The sequence below is a fragment of the Oreochromis niloticus genome, linkage group LG3 (genome assembly GCF_001858045.2).
Source record: "Oreochromis niloticus isolate F11D_XX linkage group LG3, O_niloticus_UMD_NMBU, whole genome shotgun sequence".
Taxonomy (NCBI): Eukaryota; Metazoa; Chordata; class Actinopteri; order Cichliformes; family Cichlidae; genus Oreochromis; species Oreochromis niloticus.
The window spans coordinates 63,584,616-63,609,416 of NC_031967.2; the positions used below are offsets into that span (position 1 = coordinate 63,584,616).

The following is a 24,801-nucleotide window of genomic DNA, read 5'->3' on the forward strand; positions in this document are numbered from 1 at the left end:
TACACTGGAGTTAGACAGACTGTAGAGTTTGTGATTGTCTGCAACAATATAATACGGCGGTTGCTAGAGGGAAAGAATACATACAGAAAAATAGTCTTGGAATATGAACAAAGGGTGCAGGGCAGGAGAAGAGCCAACCCCCAGGACATGAAGCCACAGGTACAAGCGTGGGGGAGGGCAATCAGCCTTTAGAATAGGACTTCATAGGATAATATCCAGATGCATCTATATTTTATTTACTTCCAGCGCAAATACAGAAGTCACAGTCAAGCTAGCCGCCCCGCCAGCCGCACCTAAATTGTGGTTGCACTACTCTTACATGAAGACCGACTTAGAAACGTGGTCTTTTGTGTCCTGACACTATTTTACTCCAATATCCACTCCCAGTTTTGGTTCATCTCCACTTTTCACCCCATGATCCACAACCAAAATTACTGTACGACTCAGAGAAAATTAACAATAAAATTTACCCAATATATTATATTTACACTGTAGTATCAGTACACCATTAGAGCTTATGCCGAGTCAGACTACACACACGATAGTTTGTTTACAAGTGACTGCTTCTTTATTGCTAACACAGATGTAACACACACACATGACTGGGCGTGGTGCCCCCTACTGGCGATGGCTTGCATAGCACACAATAACTCTTGGTCCATACATAACATCTCCTCCCCACTAAGCTATGCGACCGTGGCACCACCCACAGAAACATTTCCCATAACCAAAGTAGTACCTTTTTTTTTTTATTACAACATTCATGAAAACTGGAACTAATGTTTCTTTCTGTATGAATTTCTTTGTATTTGAGAACAATATCTCTGAACACAAACATTCTCACTGAACTACTTAATACGCTCACCCATCACGATAACGAACGGGTGGCTTAGTGACTCTCACTGGGTAACGTCTTACAGACTCTGTAACCTGCGTACAGTCAGCCGGTGATGGTTTAAGAGACTGGAGTGTTTCTGGAGGTGAGGTGGTCCCCAGAACCTGTTCAACAGTCTCTTCCTGCAGAGATGTACAAGGGTGAAGCATGGTGTCACTACCACTCTGGGCTGGTGACATCTGAGAGCTTGTCGGAGGATCCACTGTGACCTGCTGAGATACTGACTCGGGTCGCGTCAGCATCTGATCTACATGACGTTTCCACACTCCTTGGGCTCCCACATTCACCTTGTATGACACTGGCCCAGTCTTCTCCAGTACGACACCGTGCGTCCACTTGTCCTCTCCCTTCCTATAATCACGCACCAGGACAGGTTCGCCCAGAGTGAACTGTCTGTCCCTGGAGTGTTGCTGTCGGCATTGTTGTTGAGCATCTTGTGCCCGACGCACTGCTCCGGCCACACTGGGCTTCAGAAAATCCAGTCGAGAGCGCAGCTTGCGTCCAATGAACAATATGGCTGGCGTTTCTCTAGTTGTTGCATGGGGAGTGTTGCGATATGTCAAAAGGAACGTGTCAAGGCGTTGTTGCACAGGTGCTGTACCCCTGGAAGCTTTCAGTGCATGCTTGAATGTCTGCACAAAACGCTCAGCCAAACCATTAGTGGCAGGATGGTACGGCGCGGAGCGGATGTGTTTAACTCCATTAGCTTTCAGGAACACCCTGAATTCCTCAGAACAGAACTGCGGTCCGTTATCACTCACCAGGACGTGAGGAATGCCATGGCGACTAAAAAGACCCCGCAGCACTTGTATGGTTTTACCAGCTGTGGTGCTATCCATAATATGCACTTCAGGCCACTTGGAATGTGCATCTACCACCACCAGGTACATGTGACCTTCAAATGGACCTGCAAAATCCACATGGATCCGTTCCCACGGACAGGAAGGCCACAGCCAAGGGTGCAAAGGTGCTAACCCAGGCTCTTTTTGCACACGCTGACAAGAGTGGCAGGCTTTAGCTTGAAGCTCAATTTGAGAATCAATCCCAGGCCACCAAACATAGCTGCGAGCTAAGCTCTTCATCCTCACCATCCCTGGATGTGCAGCGTGGAGCTCTTTCAGAACATGAGAGCGCAGCTTAGGTGGCACTACCACCCTCACGCCCCACATGAGGCATCCCTGCTGTATTGTGAGTTCATGTCTGCGCATCAGATAAGGTGACAGCTCTTGATCTGCGTCCTTTGCTGCTGGAAAGCGTCCAGTTGTTACCATTTCCAGGACACGAGACAATGTGACATCAGACAAGGTGTCACGTCTGATCTCAGCAACACCGACTGGTAATGTGTCCAGTTGAGATGCGTAGAAGACCTCCACCGCTCCCTGTTTCTCTTTCTGTGCAAGGGTCAGAGGCAAACGTGACAGTCCATCCGCATTGGCGTGATGTGCCCCCTTCCGATACTGCAAGGTGTAATTATGTGCTGACAGAAGGAGCGCCCAACGCTGCATTCGTGCAGCTGCCATTGATGGTGTACCTTTCACTGGACTCAGAATGGAGGTCAGTGGGCGGTGATCAGTGAGCAAGGTGAACTTGTTACCATGGAGATACTGGTGAAACTTGCGCACTCCAAAAACAATAGCCAACGCCTCCCTCTCGATCTGAGCATAGTTTCGTTCTGCTTTGCTGAGGGTTCGTGAAGCATAGGCAATTGGCCGTTCTTGGCCATCAGGCATGACATGTGAGAGCACGGCTCCAACTCCATATGGTGAAGCGTCACATGCCAAACGGAGAGGCAGTTCAGGATTGTAGTGGGTGAGTATTTCTGGTGAGGCCAGACGTTCTTTAGCTTTCTGGAAAGCTGACTCACAGGCTGATGTCCACTGCCATTTCTTCTCTTTACTGAGTAGCTCATTCAACGGCTTCAGGACTGTAGCTAAATCAGGTATGAAACGCCCATAATAGTTGAGCATTCCCAGAAAAGAACGTAACTGGCTGACATCAGCTGGTGCTGGAGCTTCCATAACGGCACGCACCTTTTCCGGTGATTTGTGTAACCCTGCCGCATCAATTATGTGGCCCAGGTATTCCACTGATTCTTGGAAAAACAGGCACTTCTCCTGTTTGAGATGCAGGCCATAGTCCTCCAGCCTGCCCAAAACTGCCTTAAGGGTTCTCAGATGTGTCTGTTTATCTGGACCACTGACGAGGATGTCATCCAGATAACAATGGGTGTATGGTAGGCCGAGAAGCACTTGATCCATAGCCTTCTGAAACAATGCAGGTGACGACGCCACTCCAAAAGGCAAGTGATTGAAACGGAACAGCCCTTTTTGTGTCGAAACAGTCAGTAGCTTCTTAGACTCCTCTTCTACCTCCATCTGTAGGTAGGCATTTGCTAAGTCTAGCTTACTGAAATGCTGTCCTCCTGCTAGAGAAGCAAATAGGTCCTCAATGCGTGGAAGTGGGTACTTATCCACACAGAGCTGCGAATTTAGAGTGACTTTGAAATCACCACAGAGTCTCACTGAGCCATCCTTCTTGTTGACAGGGACCACGGGCGTAGCCCAATCACTATGCTCCACTGGTGTGATCACCCCAAGCTCAGTCAGGCGTTTCAGTTCCGCCTCCACCCGAGGGCGGAGAGCATAAGGCACGTTACGTGGTGGACAGAATTTGGGGACACTATCAGGCCTAAGAGTCAATCTGGCTTTAATGCCTTTCATTGTGCCCAGCTCCTTAGAGAAAACGGCTGAGTGTTTCTTTAACACAGCCTCCAGATTGTCATTCCCACTCTGCTCTCTGGCATGAATCATCTTTAAGTCTTTCCAGTTCAGCTTGATAACTCTCAGCCACTCCCTACCAAACAGTGGTGGAGCATCCACCTTTACCACGTACAAGGGTAGTGTAGCACGCTGCTTATTCAGCTCAACTTGCACCTTTATGACCCCTTCTGGTGCCAGCGGCTCCCCAGTGTATGTTTTCAGCATAATGTCAGTGGGTTGCAGCGGCAACTGACTCAGCATACTTTTGTACTGTTCCCATGGGATCAAAGACACAGCAGCCCCTGTATCCAGCTCCATCTCCATTTTCTTCCCATTAACTACAGGCATTAGGGAGATACGTGAATATTTCTCTTTTCGAGACAAAGAATACAGCTCCAACTCACTATCAGTGTCAGGTCTGGTTCCTTCACTTCCACTTTCCTCTGCAGCAACATGATGAATTCTCCTCTTTTTGTCCTTTGCTCTGTTTTTAACTGCATAGCCTTTCAGCTCAGGTTTTCCCTCTTTCGCTTTCCTGTTCCAATCTTGGCTGCTTCTGGTTCTACCTTTACACATGCGTTTCGTGTGGCCCTTCCTCCCACACTGGTGACAGTCACGGTCCTTGTACCAGCAGTCATCATCAGTATGATTCATTTTCCCACAGCGGCGGCACTTATCACCTTTTTGTGACAGCACCGCATTCACTTTAAGGGAACCACTTAACTGCTGCACCTCACGTGTTGCTGTCTCTGCCGACACGGCATAATCAACTGCTTTGCGAAACGTGAGATCCTTTTCAGTCAAAAGACGCTTCTGCACAGTTTCACACTTTAATCCACACACAAATCTGTCCCGTAGAGCATCTTCCAGATACGCACCAAACTCGCAATGTTCTGATAGTCTTTTTAGCACCGCCACATACTGTGCGATCGTTTCTTCTTCCCCCTGATTCCTCTTGTGGAACCGGAACCTCTCAGCTATTACCAGCGGTTTGGGAGCAAAATGAGCTTGCAAAACACCCACAATATTGTCATACTGCATTGTCCCAGGCTTGCTTGGAGCCACCAGATTACGCAGAAGACCGTACGTCTTGGGACCCATCACACTCAGCAGCACCGGGACCCGTTTCTCAGGCTGAATGTCATTAGCAAGGATGTAATGCTCAAAACGTTCAATATACGTTGCCCATTGCTCACCAGCATCATCAAAGGGGTCCATCTGCCCAATCATTCCAGCCATGATGTATCCGCTGTCCACAGCCAACACTGTCGTTTCTGACTCGTCGGAGAAAAAGCAGCTAGCTCCGATGCTAATTCGCCACGCGATCGTCCGTTTTCCGTCCAAACTCGGCCACGCAGTCAGTACATTCTCAGTAGACGGCCAACTCTCCTAGACGTCACAACTCGTCGCCAATTTATATTATATTTACACTGTAGTATCAGTACACCATTAGAGCTTATGCCGAGTCAGACTACACACACGATAGTTTGTTTACAAGTGACTGCTTCTTTATTGCTAACACAGATGTAACACACACACATGACTGGGCGTGGTGCCCCCTACTGGCGATGGCTTGCATAGCACACAATAACTCTTGGTCCATACATAACACAATATGCAGTACTGTACTGTTAATATCTTCATTTTTGACCTCAGGTTACAGGAAAACTGTAAGAGGTGACACAGATTTTTCACTGGATTCTGACTCTAGGCCATCTCCAGTAAAGTTCACGGCCATCTCCAGTAAAGTTCACTATTGATTTTCTGGAAAACCGTACAGTAAATTTGGCTGTGGATCACCGGGTGAAGAGTGGGGGTGACCCAGAGTCAGAATCCAGTGAAATATCAGTGTCACCTCTTACAGTTTTCCTGTAATCTGAGGTCAAAGATTGGATTATATAGAGTACAGTAAAGCAAAATGTGCAAAGTTTACTATCAATTTTCAGGAAAACCGTACAGTAATTTTGGCTGTGGATCACGGGGTGAAGAGTGGAGATGGCCTAGAGTCAGAATCCAGTGAAATATCTGTGTCACCTCTTACAGTTTTCCTGTAATCTGAGGTCAAAAATTAAGATATTAACAGTACTGTACTGTATATTGGGTAAATTTTATTTTTTAATTTTCTCCGAATCGTACAATAATTTTGGCTGTGGATCATGGGGTGAAAAGTGGAGATGAACCAAAACTGGGAGTGGATATTGGAGTAAAATAGTGTCAGGACACAAAAGACCACGTTTCTAAGCAGGTCTTCATCCATACCGTAATATGCGTAAGAGTAGTGCAACCACAATTTAGGTGCGGCTGGCGGGGCGGCTAGCTTGACTGTGACTTCGTAAGTGAGGACTCACTTGACCGCGGTCCGATTCTTCACCTGGAAGTAAAAGTCTCCAAAAGGTCGCTACCGTCAAAAATCCGTGAAATCGGCGAAGTGTGTTCACAGTTTATTGTGAACACGTTGACAGAGTGAGAGACTGTTTTCAGAAAAACACCAACTAATCATTAGCTCAGCATGCTGGGAGAAGATGAGCGCTCGCTTGCTTGTTCAATTATTTCCATCTCGCTTTGACTGCAGCTGTAACCTGACGTATTCCAGCAGGATTTGTAAAAAGAGTTTTGATAAACACAATGCTGGACAGCAATGCTGTCATGTGTGTGTGTGTATATGTATGTATGTATGTATGTATGTGTGTGTGTGTCCCAGCTGAGTAACAGGAGTCTGGTGGTGCAACAGAGGAACAATTTCAGCCATTTGGACTCAGCTCAGCCACTACATTGGAAACAATGTCTTCAACACAAAAGGTGAGAAAAGTATCACAGTTACAATATTACTGAAACTGTGTGCACAGCTGGTGTGTTTTTAAAAACATGTTAACAGCAGCTTTATCTTTTGCATCCTGGGCTCATCCATACAGTGGCTTGCAAAAGTATTCGGCCCCCTTGAACTCTCCCACATTTTGTCACATTACAGCCACAAACATGAATCAATTTTATTGAAATTCCACATGAAAGACCAATACAAAGTGGTGTACACGTGAGAAGTGGAACGAAAATCATACATGATTCCAAACATTTTTTACAAATAAATAACTGAAAAGTGGGGTGTGCGTAATTATTCAGCCCCCTGAGTCAATACTTTGTAGAACCACCTTTTGCTGCAATTACAGCTGCCAGTCTTTTAGGGTATGTCTCTACCAGCTTTGCACATCTACAGACTGAAATTCTTGCCCATTCTTCTTTGCAAAACAGCTCCACAACTGCCCTGTGACGGCCTCAGAGGTTGTCTAAGAGAATATTGGGAGCAACAACACCATGAAGTCCAAAGAACACACCAGACAGGTCAGAGATAAAGTTATTGAGAAATTTAAAGCAGGCTTAGGCTCCAAAAAGATTTCCCAAGCCTTGAACATCCCACGGAGCACTGTTCAAGCCATCATTCAGAAATGGAAGGAGTATGGCACAACTGTAAACCTACCAAGACAAGGCCGTCCACCTAAACTCACAGGCCGAACAAGGAGAGCGCTGATCAGAAATGCAGCCAAGAGGCCCATGGTGACTCTGGACGAGCTGCAGAGATCTACAGCTCAGGTGGGGGAATCTGTCCATAGGACAACTATTAGTCGTGCACTGCACAAAGTTGGCCTTTATGGAAGAGTGGCAAGAAGAAAGCCATTGTTAACAGAAAACCATAAGAAGTCCCGTTTGCAGTTTGCCACAAGCCATGTGGGGGACACAGCAAACATGTGGAAGAAGGTGCTCTGGTCAGATGAGACCAAAATGGAACTTTTTGGCCAAAATGCAAAACGCTATGTGTGGTGGAAAACTAACACTGCACATCACTCTGAACACACCATCCCCACTGTCAAATATGGTGGTGGCAGCGTCATGCTCTGGGGGTGCTTCTCTTCAGCAGGGACAGGGAAGCTGGTCAGAGTTGATGGGAAGATGGATGGAGCCAAATACAGGGCAATCTTGGAAGAAAACCTCTTGGAGTCTGCAAAAGACTTGAGACTGGGGCGGAGGTTCACCTTCCAGCAGGACAACCACCCTAAACATAAAGCCAGGGCAACAATGGAATGTTTTAAAACAAAACACATCCATGTGTTAGAATGGCCCAGTCAAAGTCCAGATCTAAATCCAATCGAGAATCTGTGGCAAGATCTGAAAACTGCTGTTCACAAACACTGTCCATCTAATCTGACTGAGCTGGAGCTGTTCTGCAAAGAAGAATGGGCAAGGATTTCAGTCTGTAGATGTGCAAAGCTGGTAGAGACATACCCTAAAAGACTGGCAGCTGTAATTGCAGCAGAAGGTGGTTCTACAAAGTATTGACTCAGGGGGCTGAATAATTACGCACACCCCACTTTGCAGTTATTTATTTGTAAAAAATGTTTGGAATCATGTTTGATTTTCGTTCCACTTCTCACGTGTACACCACTTTGTATTGGTCTTTCACGTGGAATTCCAATAACATTGATTCATGTTTGTGGCTGTAATGTGACAAAATGTGGAAAAGTTCAAGGGGGCCGAATACTTTCGCAAGCCACTGTATATACAGACTGTACATTCAAATCAGAAACCACAGAAGTTACAAGAAAATACAAAGATCATATTTTATAAGCACACATTGAAACAACAATATCATCAGTTTAACCTTTAATTTCGTAAAAGATTTTCTTCATTGATCAATATTTCTTCAATAATGTCATTTTAATTATACCTCTCATTGTGTCACATCATTGTAATGTGATACTGCCACCAGAAGGTGGGGGAAACACACCAACAATGTGTTTGTTGACATGTTGAATTCCACTGATGGAGGGAGTTTCAGTTTGTTCCACGACTGCATTTCACTCACTGCCTCCGGGGGTGTCTGTAGCTCAGGTGGCAGAGCAGGTCAGCCACTAATCAGAAGGTTGGTGGTTCGATCCCAGGCTGGATATATGCCAAATATCCTTGGGCAAGATACTAACCCCATGTTTGCCTACTGGTGGTGGTCAGAGGGCCCGGTGGCGCCAGTGTCCGGCAGCCTTGGCTCTGTCAGTGCGCCCCAGGGCAGCTGTGGCTACAATGTAGCTTGCCATTCCCAGTGTGTGAATGTGTGTGGAAATGACTGAATGTAGTGTAAAGCGCTTTGGGGTCCTTAGGGACTGAGTAAAGCGCTATACAAATGCAGGCCATTTACCATTTGTATCTCTGTCACTGCAGGATCAACATGGAGCGAGAAGTCAGCGCTCTCAGGAGGCCGACAAACCTCACAGAAGAAAGGGAGAGAAAACCTACAGCTGTGATGAGTGTGGGAAGGATTTTACCCAGAGTGGAAGCTTAAAAAGACACCAACTCATCCACAGTGGAGTTAAACCTTACAGCTGTGATGAGTGTGGGAAGGATTTTACCCAGAGTGAAAGCTTAAAAAGACACCAACTCATCCACAGTGGAGTTAAACCTTACAGCTGTGATGAGTGTGGGAAGGATTTTACCCAGAGTGGAAGCTTAAAAAGACACCAACTCATCCACAGTGGAGTTAAACCTTACAGCTGTGATGAGTGTGGGAAGGATTTTACCAAGGCTGGAAGCTTAAAAAGACACCAACTCATCCACAGTGGAGTTAAACCTTACAGCTGTGATGAGTGTGGGAAGGATTTTACCCGGACTGAACACTTAAAAACTCACCAACTCATCCACAGTGGAGTTAAACCTTACAGCTGTGAGTTGTGTGGAAAGTCTTTTACCGAGGCTGGAAGCTTAAAAAAACACCAACTCATCCACAGTGGAGTTAAACCTTACAGCTGTGAGTTGTGTGGAAAGTCTTTTACCATGGCTGGAAACTTAAAAAAACACCAACTCATCCACAGTGGAGTTAAACCTTACAGCTGTGAGTTGTGTGGAAAGTCTTTTACCGAGGGTGGAAACTTAAAAAAACACCAACTCTTCCACAGTGGATTTAAAGCATACAGCTGTGAGTTGTGTGGTAAAGCTTTTGCTCAAAATAGCAGCTTACAGAGGCATCTAGTTACCCACTCTGAAATTAAGGCGTACAGCTGCGACTTTTGTGGAAAAAGTTTCATCGACAAACACTACCGAAATATTCACCTGCGGATTCACACTGAAATTGATGTTTCCTGCTGTGATCAGTGTGGGAAACTGTTTACAACAGATGCACAGTTAAAACGACACATGTTTAGCCACACTGAGGAGAGACCTTATAAATGTGACCTATGTGAGAAGACCTTTAAATCTCCAAATCAGCTGAAAAAACACCAACAGATCCACACCAGAAAGTAACTCTAGAAATGCAGTTACTGTGAGGATGTATTTATTTTTATCTTGTAATTTTAACCAGATTGTTTGGAAAAAGTCTGATCAGTAAACTTTTGGAGTTATACTGAATGAACTGTTTGGAAAAATGAAGAAGTAACCTGAGTTTTATAGTGTAAACAGTAAAATTTAATTGGACGTTGGCAGAGATGCTTTTTATTTCAGGATAAAAATGTTGAAGGAATTCTCTGATTTACACTGTCTTTGTTTAGAAGTGGAGCAAAGCACATGGATCCAGTTCTCAACCCTGTCGTCACTGTGGTGGTGGGAAAGAGTTTCTCTGTGACCTTTGTGGAAAAACCTTCAATCATCAACGGGACCTAAAACCACATCAACGTAGACACACTGGAGACAAAGTGAGCTACTGCAAAGAATGTGGGAGAGGCTTCCACACACCAAGTACATTAAAAATACATGAGCTCTTCCACAGTGGGGTCAAAATGCACATCTGTGACCAGTGTGGGTCATCCTTCACCACTGCACATGAGCTTAATGAAAAAGCATAAGAGAATCCACACAGGAGAGACACCATACAAGTGCAGACACTGTGACAAAAGCTTCTCACAATCAGGTCATCGTAACAAACATGAACGTACACACATGGAAGTGAACTTCAGCTGTGACCAGTGTGACAGGAGCTTCAGGAATCTCAGTTCATACTCTGAACACAAACGATTCCATGCTGTAAATAAACTGTTTCACTGTTACCAATGTGCAAAAACATTGACTTCATTATCTGCTCTGTGCAAACATCAGCCTGATCATGCAGGACTGAAATCACTGGATCACAATGAATCTGAAGAGAGAGAAAGATCCTCTTCTGGTTTCAGGGTCAGACTTAAAAACCTTGAGATCAGGCTCCACAGAGTTCAGATGGAATCTCCTGTAAAGAGTGTCAGCTGATGTCACACTTGGATCTGATGAGGTAGCTCTGATTTCTGGACCTGCAGTGAATAATCCTGAACGTTACATTTAGGAAGCTGCATGTATAGATATGCATATCAAGTTTATGTTATCCCTGTTACATTTTAGTCTTTGTTCCCTTAGGACACAGTAGTGTTTAGTAGTTGTACTTGTTACTGTATTATTAAAGTTATAGGAATGTCTTTTTTACCAAATCAATCATGTATCAAAATTGCAGATATGGATTATATATTTCAATTTCTTTCATTTGTACTTTCTTAGTGTTTCCAAAATTAACTTCTTTTTTTTAATGTATTCATTTAATGTGTTACCTCAGTTAAATTTCAATTCTTCATTCATATTTAATCTTTTGCTGTTGTAAAATCTTCTCTTAAATCATTTTCTCCCAAAACTGCAAATAATTTCACAGCAGTTGCTGTTAAAACCTCCAAAATGAACTAAATCTGTCCACCAGCTTTGAAACAACACCTGCTGTGACTTTATGTCCAGAAAAAAGAAACTCAAGCTAAACTGGTTTTGGGCTGTACTTCCATATAATACCAGTTTGTACCAGAAGATGAAGCAGTGAGTCAGTGTAACCTTTATTTAATTAGGCAAAGACCACAATCTTATTCACAGTGGCACCAAAGAAATGTTGAAAGTTAAAAACAGCAGCACCATTTTAAAGATCACAGGTGACTACTTTTACTTAATTCAAATTCTGTTAAACCTCTAATTTTCGCTCCTCCTTTCACTTTAGTGTATTTAGTCCTTGAAGTCCACATGTTGTTTTTTAATGAATTTTGATCCACATGTTTGCAGCTGTTTTCTTGTTGATTTGAAGTTTGTATTATGAAATCCTGATAATGTTAAAGTGTTAGTTATATTTGATGAAGTCTGTGTAGAGTTTATCTTATTAAACAGTTTGGTGTGAAAAATAAAGAAATGGTCTCAGAACAAGTAGTTTGAGCCATTAGTCCCGATTCAAACTAATTTAACTGTTTTCAGTGGTACATGTGGAGGTTTATCAGAGGAGAAGACTTGGCTGCTCTCCACTCACACTGAACAAGGATCCTGCAGCTCATTAAAAACTCTAAAATGATCTTCAAGGATAATAAGTTTTTTTTTTCTTAAAGTTCTGTTGGCATGAAGTTTTCAGACAGTGTTTTTAAGAGTCTTTGTGGTTAACATCTCACACGTTCCAATAAAGCAGATGTTCCTGCATTGCAACAGTGGTTTGCAGTTGCGTTCTCCCCCCTGCTCGTCTACAGGACTGTCATGGAGCACCACTTTGAAACTTTGTAACTCTCTCTGCAAAATGCAATATATAAAGACCAATGCTGGGCAATTAATTATATAGTTACTTCTTCAAAAAAGTTACTGAGTATTGCAAAAAACAAAGATTTTTGCAGCTGTTTACCTAAAAATGCTGCTAAGGCATTTTTTTAAACAAACATTTCAAACTATTTACAGAACAATCAGCTGTTCAGCATCAAACCTGATGCCGCACAAATTATTTGTGCCACTCGAAAACATAATTTCTGTCCACTATGAGATAAAGGAGAACAACAGCCTGATATCTGCAGGCCTGACAACAGGAGATGTATCACTCCTGTAACATTCAGCAGTCGCCTCATTGTTCTGACATGCACAACAAAACTATTGACTACACTACACACTAACTACGCAAGATTTGCGTTAAACGACGCAAAAATATGTCACGAACTTAAATATGTCAAGTTCGTGTAACATGTTCTTCTTTTTGAGTAAATGAAACTAATAATTTTTGATTCAATTGAACTATTTCTATATTAAGTAAGCATCACTTAAGCACAACGTAACACAGTTAAGTTAGGACACAAAAAATATTTATTTTAATATTCATTGTCTTATCAATGTATCCTATAAATATTTTTTAAATTTTTTCTGTAAGTGTTGAGCAGCTGCAGGAATCAATGTTTATTCCGAGTTAATCTCTGATTCACCCTCAGAAGCGGAAGGCGGCGCTAATGAGCATTATACACTGATCGTTTACCACTATTTGGAAAAAAATACGAAACACAGAAGAAGTAAAGGTATATGGGCGGGAAACAGCACCAAAGAGGCAACACGGACGACTGGAGAAAGTTGGACCTAACGGCAGCAACTAGCATCACTGGACTTACAGTAAGTTTTCAATGTTGATATTAGTTTATTGTTAAGATACGAATATTTAGTTGTATTTTGGGTGCGTGTCGAAAAGAATAGCAGAAATGACGGGTCCGTGTTTTTTATGTGCTTTACTGCTCTCCCCGAAGGAAACTTTGCGCTTGCAGAGCTAGCATTAAGTTGTTGTAATGAGGGTCGCAGGCTGTTTAAAAAGTTTAAAAACGGGAAACTCATCCTTCTAATACACCTGCTCTGACGAGCCACGTTGTTCACAAGCCAGAGTTAGAGGGCCAGTGAAAGAGCACGGCGCACGCATCGTCTCCTCTCACTTTGCCTAATTAGTGGAATCACTTGTCAATCAACTTCTGCCAACCAATTGGCACTCTTGGATCACTAAGGTCCTAAAAAACAAACCTGTCAATCAAAACAACCAGACTCGTTCGGAGAGAGAAGCAGTGATGAGGAGCCTGACATTTTTGACATTAACTGTGTATGCACATTAAATAATTTCAAATAACATATGTTTGGGGGAACCTCTTATCGGTAAGGCTTTAGTTTGTAGAAATGGCGTTGTTGCTGATTTAACCATGCCGTTAAAGTTCAAGTGCTGCTGCTTGTCTTCAGTATTGTAATATTTGCTCGATGGTTTTAGTATCTTGACTAGAGATGCATTCACACTTTGGGGATTAAATGAAAAGATCAATAACAGGGAAAAATTATAGATGGAAGTATTTATAATTTTTCACCGTTTGGATGCTTTTTAATTGTTCATCAGTTTATGCCTTTGGATCTCTCTGTTCCAGCTTCAAGAATTAAGACAGAGTCAAGGAAGAGAACTGGGGATGTGATAAAGATACCAGGTAATTCATTTTGTTTGTGAATTCTTCTACCAATCACCTCTCTCGCTCTCGCTCTCTCTCGAGTTGTCTTAAAAATATGTTAAACTAACTACTAAACCAACTTTACTTATGCTATTTTCCACCTATAGATTCTTATATAAAACAAATTGTTTTGAGGAAAACAGGTTGCCATTTTAAAGCAGTGTTAGCTGTAGTCCATGACCATGTCTTTGTGAGCTAATAGTAATTCACTTATTGTTATTATTTATCACTTATTAATATAACTTAACTGTTATATTAAGTTGTAAGTATACGGAGTTCTGTTTTGTTTCCAACATGATCTGGCAGTGTAAGTTGTGCGCAGCTTCCTTCACCTCCAGAATACAGTTATTTAGACACTACAGGCTGCAGCACAACCACTATTCCCGAATCAGCCCTCTTCCATGCCTCTACACTGATTGCATTTGTACATTTCAGACACTTAATGCACTGAGTACTCATTTGTCAAGATATCATACAGCACAACTTAGCAGTTGTGCAAAGCAGAGTCAGAGGCCTGCGTTATTTAAATCCCCTTTATGCACATTTCAGCAACCCTTTTCTGAAACAGGCCTTTTCAGTCATCTCAGAAAGCATTTGAAAAATCATGAAACAGTGACATGCCCATATGAGGATTGTAGTTATAGCACAAATGTGTACTCTTCATTCAAATCCCATAAAAGTAGAGCACACCAAGCAAGTCTTGCAACAGACCTTCAAAGTGATATTGTCAATGAGGATCCCCATAATCTCCAAGCCAGTATTTCTGAAGTAGCTAGTGACTTGCATGAAGAATGCCCAGGCCAGAGCACGGAAGTGGGGAATGATGATCAGTGTGACACTGACAGTCTAAGAAATCAACTTAAAAAATGTGTCTTCCTTATTCCTAAAGATGCAGGCTATCCTCCATGTCTCAAACACGGCTACTCAAGAAATAGTAGAACACTTGAATCAGATCTTCTCCTTATCTGAGCCGTTGATCAAAGAGGCAGTTAGTGACATATTGCAGAGAAACGGTCACAGTATTGCAAAACCTACAATGAGTGAAGTTGTTGCCACTGTCATGGACTGCAATGTTCTGTCTACATCAACCTCTAAAGGTGCTGAGTTGAGTTCAACCAAGCACAGAAAAACCTTTATTGAGTGCAACTACCCTTGTGTAATGCCAGTGGAGTATCAGCTGGATCAACCTGGACATACCAGCATGTATGTTCCTATCCTTTCAATGATTCAAGAGTTGTTTAAAAACACAGACATTCTTAAGAAGATTACTGAACCAAATACTGCATCTGGTCAATATGCATCATGCTCTGATGGCTCTCATTTCCTTGAAAATGACTTACTGTCAACAGGGGATCTCATCCTACCACTCCAGCTATATATTGATGAGCTTGAAATTGCCAATCCACTTGGCACATCACGCAAAATTCACAAACTTTGCGCTGTATATTGGGTCCTCGCTAATGTACCACCAAAATACCGATCAGCATTACATGCTATACAGCTAGCAATACTGGTAAGTGACAGACCTCCGTAAGTATGGATATGCAGCTGTACTTGCTCCATTGCTGCGTGATGTTCGTACTCTGGAACAAGACAGTGTCTTCATTGAAAGAGTTGGCCAGAATGTCAGAGGCACCATCTTTTGTGTTTCTGCTGACAATTTGGCTGCTCATGGATTAGGTGGCTTTGTCACGCCAGCTGGGTGACGCGTTAGCCAAAGTCCTAGCAGCATCCCTGACTAACGTAGCTAAGTGACTGACTAACGTAGCTAAGTGAACTCCATTGTACACGAAGCGATCTTCACGAGTGGGGGGGCAAAACGATCTGGTCGATATGCCCCCGAAGGCCGCTAAGGCGCTACCAGCAGAGGATGACAGCTATGTCAGTGTTAGCATGCTGAACGCTATGCTGGAACAGCAACGGGAGTTTTACAAAGATCTGATTCACCAACAGCAAGATAACTTTAAGACATTTGTCCAATTAATCATGGATGGAACTAACAAACGGTTGGACAGCATTCTAAGGGATGTACAGGATGTGAAATCCAGCCTGCAATTCACGGATGGGGTTGTCACCGAGCTGCAAACTGAAGAGAGGTGCATTAAAAGCAAACTAAAAGACTTTGAATCGGCGGTCAGCAGCATACGCGAGGAACACAGAGAATTAACAACCAAGATGGATTACTTAGAAAATCAATCGAGAAGGAACAACATTGTGGTGGATGGATTAACAGATGAAAAAGCGGAAACGTGGGAAGGATCAGAGGAGAAAGTCCGACACATGCTGAAGAACAAGCTGGGCCTGGATAGTGACAGCATTCAAATTGAACGCGCTCACAGAGTCGGTCCATACAAGGAAAACGGACGAGCCAGGCAGATTGTGGTCAGACTACAAAGACTTAAAGATAAACAATTAATTTTCTCATCTGCCAAAAACTTGAAAGGTACCAATCTTTACATCAACGAGGATTTTTCAGAGTCCATCAGGAAGAAGAGGAAAGAACTGTTACCACAGCTGAGAGCGGCCAGAGACAGAGGTGATATTCCCGTCCTGAAATATGACAAATTAATTGTTAAACCGAGGTCACAGAACGCCGGAGTTAATATTTAGACTTCAGCAATGTTGCCATTTGTAGCTGTTGAGATCGATCGGTCTGCAAATGTCTGACCCTGTACTTATTCCCGGATTTTCCGGTAAAGATTTTTCAGTAGCTCATGTCAATATTTGTAGCCTTAAATATAAGATTCAGGAAATTCAGTCACTGTTGTCAACAAATACGATAAGCGTGCTGGCTATTTCCGAGACTCATTTAGACGCTGCCTTTGAGAATAATGAATTTGAAATAAACGGTTATAAGTTGTATAGGAAGGACAGAAACAGATTTGGAGGGGGCGTAGCCCTATACATTAATGATAATATGGCAAGCAAACTACGAATGGACTTAATGTTTGACGATCTAGAAATTGTGTGGGTTCAGTTACACCCGCTCTATGGCAGGCCTGTATTAGTAGGTTGCTGCTATAGACCCCCAAGTAGTAATATGTTGTATGTAGAACGAATCTGTGAAATGCTGGAAAGAGTAACTGAGGAAAACAAAGACATGTTCTTATTAGGAGACTTTAACATCAATTGGTCAGCTCCTTCTTGTCCTTTAAGGAAAAAAGATAAGTTCATCAACGTCGGCTTGTTGCCTGTCTCAGATGATCACCATTCCCACCCGGGTCATGGTCAACGCAGGAGGTCATAGGTCATCATCATATATATACAAATGTTCCTGAGCATTGCTCTAATATTGTTTCTATTCCAGTTGGTTATAGTGACCATAATCTTGTAGGTTTGACCAAGAAAATGAAACCACTGAAAACTGCACAAAAGATTATTTTTCATAGATCATACAAAAGTTTCAATGCAGATAAGTATATTAATGACGTAAAAGAAATTCACTGGACTGACATCTGCCTCGAGCGTGACCCTGATATGGCATTATCTATGTTTATTGAAAACTTCGGCTACCTGGCTGACAAACATGCCCCCTTAAAAAGATTTACTGCTAAAATGAACTACGCACCTTGGCTAGATAATGAACTTTAGGTTGCAATGTCTGAAAGGGATATAGCAAAAGCAAATAAGTCTGTCAGTCCACAAGAGTGGGCAAGATATCGCGAGTTAAGAAATCAAGTAACTAAATTGAATAGGCGCAAGAAGAAAGAATATTATCAACTTAAGCTCAAGGAAGCCAATAAGGACAGCAAGAAGGTGTGGAAAGTTTTAAATAATATAATGGGCAGAGATCTTGCTCCGGTGGTGTCTCACATCTACACGGGTGGTACGTTTATAAGTAAAGCTAAGGACATTGCCAATTATTTTGTGAATTATTACAGCAATAAAATAACAAATTTAAAATCTAATATGAACAGAGGCGATTCCACCTTATCACGTCGTCTTATACAGGATGTTATCATGAATAATAAGCAATGCCAACTTAAATTTGAGGCAGTGAATGTGGAGATGGTAGAGCGCTTATTGATATCACTTCCTGACGATACATCCTCCGGCTCTGATAACATAGACAGTAAACTGCTCAAACTTGCAGCCAAGTTTGTGTCCCTTCCTATATGTCACATATTTAATAGATCTTTGGCATGCTGCTTATTTCCATTGCAGTGGAAAGAATCGAAAATAATTCCCATTCCTAAAAACAAGAATGATGTTTTTAATGGTGTCAATAGCAGACCTATTAGTCTACTCCCTGTTTTAAGTAAAATTATGGAGAGGATTGTCTATGAACAAATTCAACATTACCTAACAGAAAATCAGTTACTCACTCAGTTTCAACATGCTTACAAACCTGGTTATTCCACCAGTTCAGCTCTCATTCACATGACAGATAACTGGTATAAATATCTAGATAATGGGAATTTGGTCGGGGTTGTATTTTTGGATTTTAGTGCTGCATTTGATTTGATAAATCATGATCTTTTGATAGATAAACTAAAATGTTATGGATTCTCACCAGCTGCTTTGTGCTGGATGGAAAGTTATTTGTCTGGAAGAAGGCAAAAGGTTTATTATAATGGTTATTTCTCCGAGGGCTGTGAAATGAACTGTGGTTTACCCCAAGGCAGCTGCCTCGGTCCACTTCTCTATTCAGTCTTCACGAATGATTTGCCGTACGTCCTGGATAAATCTCATCTTGTAATGTATGCTGATGATTCCACCATGTTTTATTCAGCCAGTAGCTACTCTGAATTGACAAGCGTATTACAACTAGATTTGCTGAACGTGTTTGACTGGATAAGTAAAAACAACATGATTTTAAACGTGTCTAAATCCAAATCCATGTTAATAGGAAGTAGAGTACGCTTAGTCAACAGCCCACAACTAAATCTTTCCATAGCTGGATCAGTATTGGAACAGGTCACCCAGATTAAATTACTTGGTGTTACCATAAACCACCACCTTTCATGGTCTCAGCACATCAACTCTGTTATTAAGAAAATTGGACAGGGTATAGCTATAGCTAGGAAATGCTCCTTTTATATTACTTCTTCAATTATGAAAGGTGTCATTAATGCACTAGTATCATCTCATCTGGAGTATTGTTCAATCATTTGGTCAGCAGCTAATAAGACAGATCTGAACAGACTTCAGTTAGTCCAAAATAGGGCGGCCAGATTAGTGTTAAGGTGTTCATATTATACAAGTATTGATAAAATGCACGATAAACTTTCTTGGCTTTCTGTACAAGCTAAATTATACTATGGCTTACTTGTATTTTTAAAGAAAGCAATACTGGCAAACACACCACACTTTATTTATGCTCAGTTGCAGTATCCAGATGAAATACATAATCATGCTACACGATTCTCAACTAACCACAATTTAGTAACTCGTCGAGTTAAAAGTAACTTTTTGAAAAACTCTGTTATATTTAGAGCATCTTTTCAGTGAAATAAGTTCCCTAATGCAATTAGGGAATTGGCTTCCATTCATACTTTTAAAAATCACCTAAAAGCCTATTTAGGCAGTTTTTAATTTATTGTAAACTTTTAAGAGGGTAATGTCACTTGTAATGGAAATTGTGTATTTTGTTTGAGTGTTTTTTTGTTTTGTTTTGTTTTGTTTATTTTATTTTTTTATAATTTTTAATATTTACATGTTTACATTTTCAGAATTGTAAAACCTTGTTGTGGATGTAAGAGCCAAATTATGTGGACATTTTGCATCCAACTCATTGTGTAACATTTTATTTTTGTATTTGATGGTTTGGGCCCCAGGAAGACTAGCAACCACTGTTGTGGAAGCTAATGGGGTTCCTTATAAATAAATAAATAAATAAATAGAGTCATTTAGAGCAGGCCATGTTTGCAGATTCTGTATGGGCTCAATTGAACAGTTTCAAGTAATTGAAGTCAGAGATAGAATGTTTCCTCAGAGAACCGAAGCCAGCCATGACCTACTTTTACAAACCGTTCAAGAAAGTGACACTTTGAGCAGCCACTTTGGTGTTAAAGGTGGCTGTGTTTTGCGTGAGTCCCTGAATTACTTCCACACAATCACGGGGTTTCCTCCAGATATACTCCATGATCTTCTGGAAGGTATTGTTCCCATGGAGCCTTCTCTTTGTGTTAAAGAGATGATCCGGCTGAAGTACTTCACTTTGGAGTATTTGAATCACAAGATTACATCATTCCCGTATCAGCACACCAATAAAGTGGATAGACCTCAGCCCCTTCACAAAATGTTTCTTTCTCGAGGAACGATTGGAGGTAATGGACATGAAAATGCCACTCTGCTCCGACTTCTTCTATTGCTTGTTGGCAGTGTAGTACCAGAGGGTGATAAGGTATGGGCAGTTTTGATGGAGCTGAAAGAGGTGGTAGAGTTAGCATTGTGCCCGTCATTTCCTGATGAAACCTTAGACTATTTTGTGTGCAAAATCAGTGATCATAGACAGGCACTGCTAGAGGTTTTCCCTGAGGTTAGGCTCCGTCCTAAACATCACTACGTGGAGCATTATCCTGCTCTAGTTAAGTGCTTTGGGCCCCTGCTGGACGTTTGGACCATGCGGTTTGAGGCCAAGCACCGCTTTTTCAAAAGAGTGGTGCATGACACTCAAACCTTCAAAAATATTTTGAAGACAATGGCAGTCAGACACCAACACATTATGGCATATCATCTTGCTGCGCCATCATTTTTCAAGCCAAAAACTCAGGCATCCAGGGTTGACTCTGTTCTTGTTTCAGCTCTACCAGAGGTTGCTCAAGCACACATTAGAGAATAAACAACTAGTGACACAATCTACAAGACATCAAAGGGGACCATTGATGGCGCAGACTATGTCTGTGGAATGTTTCTGTCTGTAGGAGTCAGTGGTGGACTGTCTAAATTTAGCAAAATAAAACAGATTTACCTTGTGAATCACAATGTATCTTTTCTGTGTTGTGACTATGAGTCCTGGTCAAAGGGTCTGGACTTCTTTGAGTTGCTTGAAGACGTTTCACCTCTCATCCGAGAAGCTTCTTCAGTTCTAAGGTCAAATGGCCGAGAGTCCCAGATTTAAACCCAGTGGGAGTATCCCCCCAAAGAGGGACAAAGGACCCCCTGGTGATCCTCTAATCACATGAGCCAAGGTGTGAAAGCGGGTGCGGGTCCTGGTATGTTGAACATCTGCGGTCCTATGAGATGTCAACTGCTGACACAAGCCTGTCAATCCACCTGCAGTCTGATCTCAATGATACAGTCCCTCTCTCGGCATACAAGATAGACGACTCGCTGCTGCTGACCCCCAAGCGGTTCATTCAAGTGAGACAGAAGTGAGTTCAGGTAATAATGAATGGTTCTTTTATTTATCAGTTATTGTGTTTGTATTCACACTCTGTATAATTGAGCAATTAATATATTCTATATCGTACCTTTTAACATCCTGATTTTGTCTTTTCATTAGTACAATGGCAGCTGCACCTCCCCAACAACCAATGCTTATTCGTGTTGTTGAGACAGACCGGGCTAGAAAATTAAAACTCAGCTCATGACCAGCCTCTGTTGATGCACTGATCAAGATTATAAAAGAACAGCTGGAAATCGAGCTTGACTTCAGTTTGCTTTGTGAAGATCCAGACTTTGACGGGAAACTTACTTCCCTTGCAGACATTGAGGAATTGCCAGAAAAAGCTGTTGTGCACATCTCACTTTCAGAAGACTCCAGCTCTGCTGCATCTACTGATCTACTTTCAGATGTGTCATCTCCAGAACGTCTCAGTAGGTGGCCTCAAGGTCCTTTTCCAGTTCCCACATTTGCATTTGATGTCGAACTGAAACTTCAACATTGAAATGCCGAATATGAGAGGAGCAACAGACACCTTAAGCTGACTAGAGACCTCAAGCACGACATTTTAGAAAAGCTTGCATCTACTATGTATAGTTTTAAGGCTTACCCAAGTGATAAAGAAATTGCAAAAGCTGCTGAGGAAGCAGGATCTGAGACTGGCTGGAATGGATGGAAAAATAGCATCAAGTTTAAGATGGGCAATTATAGGACCAAGATGAGACGGGCTGGATGTCAGGAGGTCACTGTTAATGCTGGAAAAAGAAGTAGAAGTAATCCTGATAATGAACCTTCACATTCCAACATTAAAAGACCCAAACGAGCAGAAGTCAACTTCCTACCAAACTTTCCCCAAGGAAAGGATCCTTCAAGCCTTGACCAGTTGAGGCAAGCAATTGTTGAAGAAGTCAAGAAGGCTGAGAAGAACCTGCCCCTCATTAGAAAGTTGATGGAGACCACATTTCCCCTGCGCAGACAAACCATAGTGATGTCCTGCCCACCAGTGAAGGAGCTCTTGGACCTCGGGCCTGCTCTAAAAATGGAGTCTGAGGTAATATGGATCAGCTCTCTTTAAAATGAAAATTGTAATTCTTACTCATGTGGCAGCTTTTTGCTGCTTTATAAAGGTGTGCGAGATTCTTCAAATTGAACTGTATTGTCCTTCTGCTGTAGTTGTATGCAGAGTTTCAGCGGATTACAAATCAGAACCTGCCCAATACATTCTACTCTGAACTTGACCGCCATCTTCCTCGACTGATGACCTTATTCAGACAGAAGGCATCAAAAACTGGGAAGACAGCAGATGCCCTGGCTGAAATTCTAAGAATTCACGATGAACTGGTAATAATACATTGTTACACATTTCATAGGTTGAACCAGTGGAACATTGGACAGGTTCAGTGATTTAAATGAGCTTTTTGAATTTTGCTATTTGTCCACTTTGTGTTTGCTATTTGTCTGACTGTATTAAAGATGTGAACAGGTTATTTGTGGACATATGTTCTGATTTGACTGTTGTTGTTGTTGTTCAGTAAACTCACCAGTATATACAATTCTGTTTTTATCTGGCAATAGGAAATCCATGATATCCACACCAAGCGCACTACCGTTCTCCACGCCCTTCCTGTCTATCTGCGTGAGGATGTCTCTGGATTTTTCAGAACCTGCACTGTGAGTGTCCTTAAGTATCTAACAGATACTACTGTGTATATAAACAGTGCATCAAAGTACAAACATGTATTTTGATGCACTGTTTGGACTTACCTTTGGTTAGTCTACCCGTACGGTTTCCATGTATGGTCTTTTCTGTCTCCTCACTACCAATGAACTGAATTGGTGTTTTGTTGAAAGTGATAAGATGTTTAGTAAAACATTTTCCTGTGTATTTCCTTTAGCTTAGTTTCAGTCTATCTCACACCACTTGATTCTCTGGTGAATTAGCTGATTTATGTGTGTAGAACATGGACCTTCTGTTTTTCACCTCTTACAGTGAGACCCAGGTCTCCCTTGTAAAAGAGGTATTGGATCTCAACGGGAGTTGGTAAAATGATAAATTATATGTCGTCTGGTTTATTTCTTGGGTTAGATTGTGATTAGTATCTCTTTTTCATTCATTCAGGACGAATCTGATGAGTTGGAGCTTGATGGTGTTGAAGTGGCCCTCTTCACTGTCATCAGTGACCATGACACAACAAGTCCAGTTCACTACCAACCTGTGAAAATCTCTGTCGTCATTGAAAGTGATGCCGTGGTCAGTCTCCCCAGATTTGGTGAAGCCTTCCTGGTAATGTTTGGACAGATCTATGCACTTCACCTCAGCTACCCCACAGCCCTGACCCACACTTTAGAATTTACTCAAAATATTTCACTTGGTCTAGAAAGTGGTAAACTGTCACCCAGGTTACAGACCCTCAAGAATGACTTGGTTATGTAGGAATTCATCTGAAAGAAGGATGCAGGGTAAAGCATTATAAGAGGCTAGTTCAAAGTTCTCTCCTTTTATCTAAATAATGCCTCAAAACGTTATTGCATTACTCTACAGGTGTTCAGCCAATAGGTCCAAACTATACAACGTGCCTTTGTTCTCATTAACATAATGCAAAGCAACACTAATGTTTTGTATGTTTTAATGTTTTTCGTAATACTATTTCTAAAACATTGTGGGCTGCGCAAGATGACCTAAATTTCACTGTTTGATACTGGTTAACGTAAAACAAATAGCATTGTAATTCACTCAAATTGCTGCCCCAGCACATTTTGATATTATTTATTATTATTTGGCATTATTTTTTATTACTCTGACAGTTTTCCTGACTAAACAATTTTTGGTCTACTTATTTTAATTTATAAATGTTTTTGTTAATTATTTTTAATTTATTTAATTTTTTTTTTTTTTAAGAAATGTATTTAATTTCAACATAATGTGCTAAAAGGGAGCAGGCAAGATACTGTTCAATGGCAGAGGTTTATGACTTTTGCATATTAAGTTACCGATACTCAGTGTAATTGAGGCAATCAATTGCCTAAAAAATTTTAAGTTTTGGGTCACATGTTTTTAAGTATCAAGTAGTCAACATATTTGACTAACGTGTACTTAAAATAATGACAACACAAACTAATAAACATTTGAGTTTTGTTAACATAAAAATGTTGTGGTTGTGTACTTTTAATTTTTTATAAGTTCTGTGAACTTATTCCTTTGAATTTGTAAACTTGAAACTTTAAGTCATATTAACTCCAAATATTTGAGTTGACCGTTCTCAAAAGATACAAGTACCATGTATTTTATGTTCTGGAAAAATTTGACTTTTAAGTTGATCAACTTTAAAAAATTGAGGCAATCGATTGCCTCAATTTTTGTGAGTTTTTGTAACTTATTCGGGTTTACAGTGTAGCAGTGAAAGCACTACTTGACACATGTGCTCAAGTTTGCATCATAAGTAAACATTGGAAAGACTGATACTTGCCTGACTTAGTCATGCGACCTCTGTCTGAAATCATCGAGGAAATTGATGAGTTGAAAGTTTGCGCAGTCAACGGGGAAACCATATCATTTGATGGCTGGGTACCCAT

The 24,801-nt window shown here is 41.6% G+C and overlaps 2 protein-coding genes and 1 pseudogene across 3 annotated transcripts; 2 read left to right on the forward strand and 1 right to left on the reverse strand.

The window, feature by feature from the left end:
• Nucleotides 1–10,596, forward strand: part of LOC112846316 (zinc finger protein 85-like) — a 241,768-nt pseudogene extending 231,172 nt beyond the window's left edge.
• Nucleotides 862–5,246, reverse strand: LOC109196625 (uncharacterized protein K02A2.6-like). Its single transcript, XM_019350876.2, has one exon. The coding sequence runs from the start codon at nucleotides 4,891–4,893 to the stop codon at nucleotides 862–864; it is 4,032 nt and encodes a 1,343-aa protein (XP_019206421.1). The 5' UTR covers nucleotides 4,894–5,246.
• A 2,301-nt stretch (nucleotides 10,597–12,897) lies between the features above and the next one.
• Nucleotides 12,898–24,372, forward strand: LOC109196626 (uncharacterized). 2 transcript variants are annotated; one of them, XM_019350881.2, is made up of 4 exons: nucleotides 21,870–22,279; nucleotides 22,402–22,569; nucleotides 22,804–22,899; nucleotides 23,348–24,372. In XM_019350881.2, exons 1-4 carry the CDS (start codon nucleotides 21,926–21,928, stop codon nucleotides 23,660–23,662), a joined length of 933 nt encoding a protein of 310 aa, XP_019206426.2. In that variant the 5' UTR covers nucleotides 21,870–21,925; the 3' UTR covers nucleotides 23,663–24,372. The 2 variants fall into 2 exon arrangements, 1 of the variants encoding a protein (XP_019206426.2); XR_002061417.2 differs by lacking the exons at nucleotides 21,870–22,279; nucleotides 22,402–22,569; nucleotides 22,804–22,899; nucleotides 23,348–24,372 and adding exons at nucleotides 12,898–13,038; nucleotides 13,824–13,880; nucleotides 21,126–21,216.
• The last annotated feature ends 429 nt before the right edge of the window (nucleotides 24,373–24,801 follow it).

Coding starts and splice junctions, on each gene's coding strand:
- LOC109196625 (XM_019350876.2), bottom strand. CDS start 4,893: ATGGCTGGAATGATTGGGCAGATGGACCCCTTTGATGATGCTGGTGAG.
- LOC109196626 (XM_019350881.2), top strand. CDS start 21,926: ATGGGCAATTATAGGACCAAGATGAGACGGGCTGGATGTCAGGAGGTC. Junction 22,570..22,803: donor TAAGAATTCACGATGAACTG/GTAATAATACAT, acceptor ATCTGGCAATAG/GAAATCCATGATATCCACAC. Junction 22,900..23,347: donor GATTTTTCAGAACCTGCACT/GTGAGTGTCCTT, acceptor TCATTCATTCAG/GACGAATCTGATGAGTTGGA.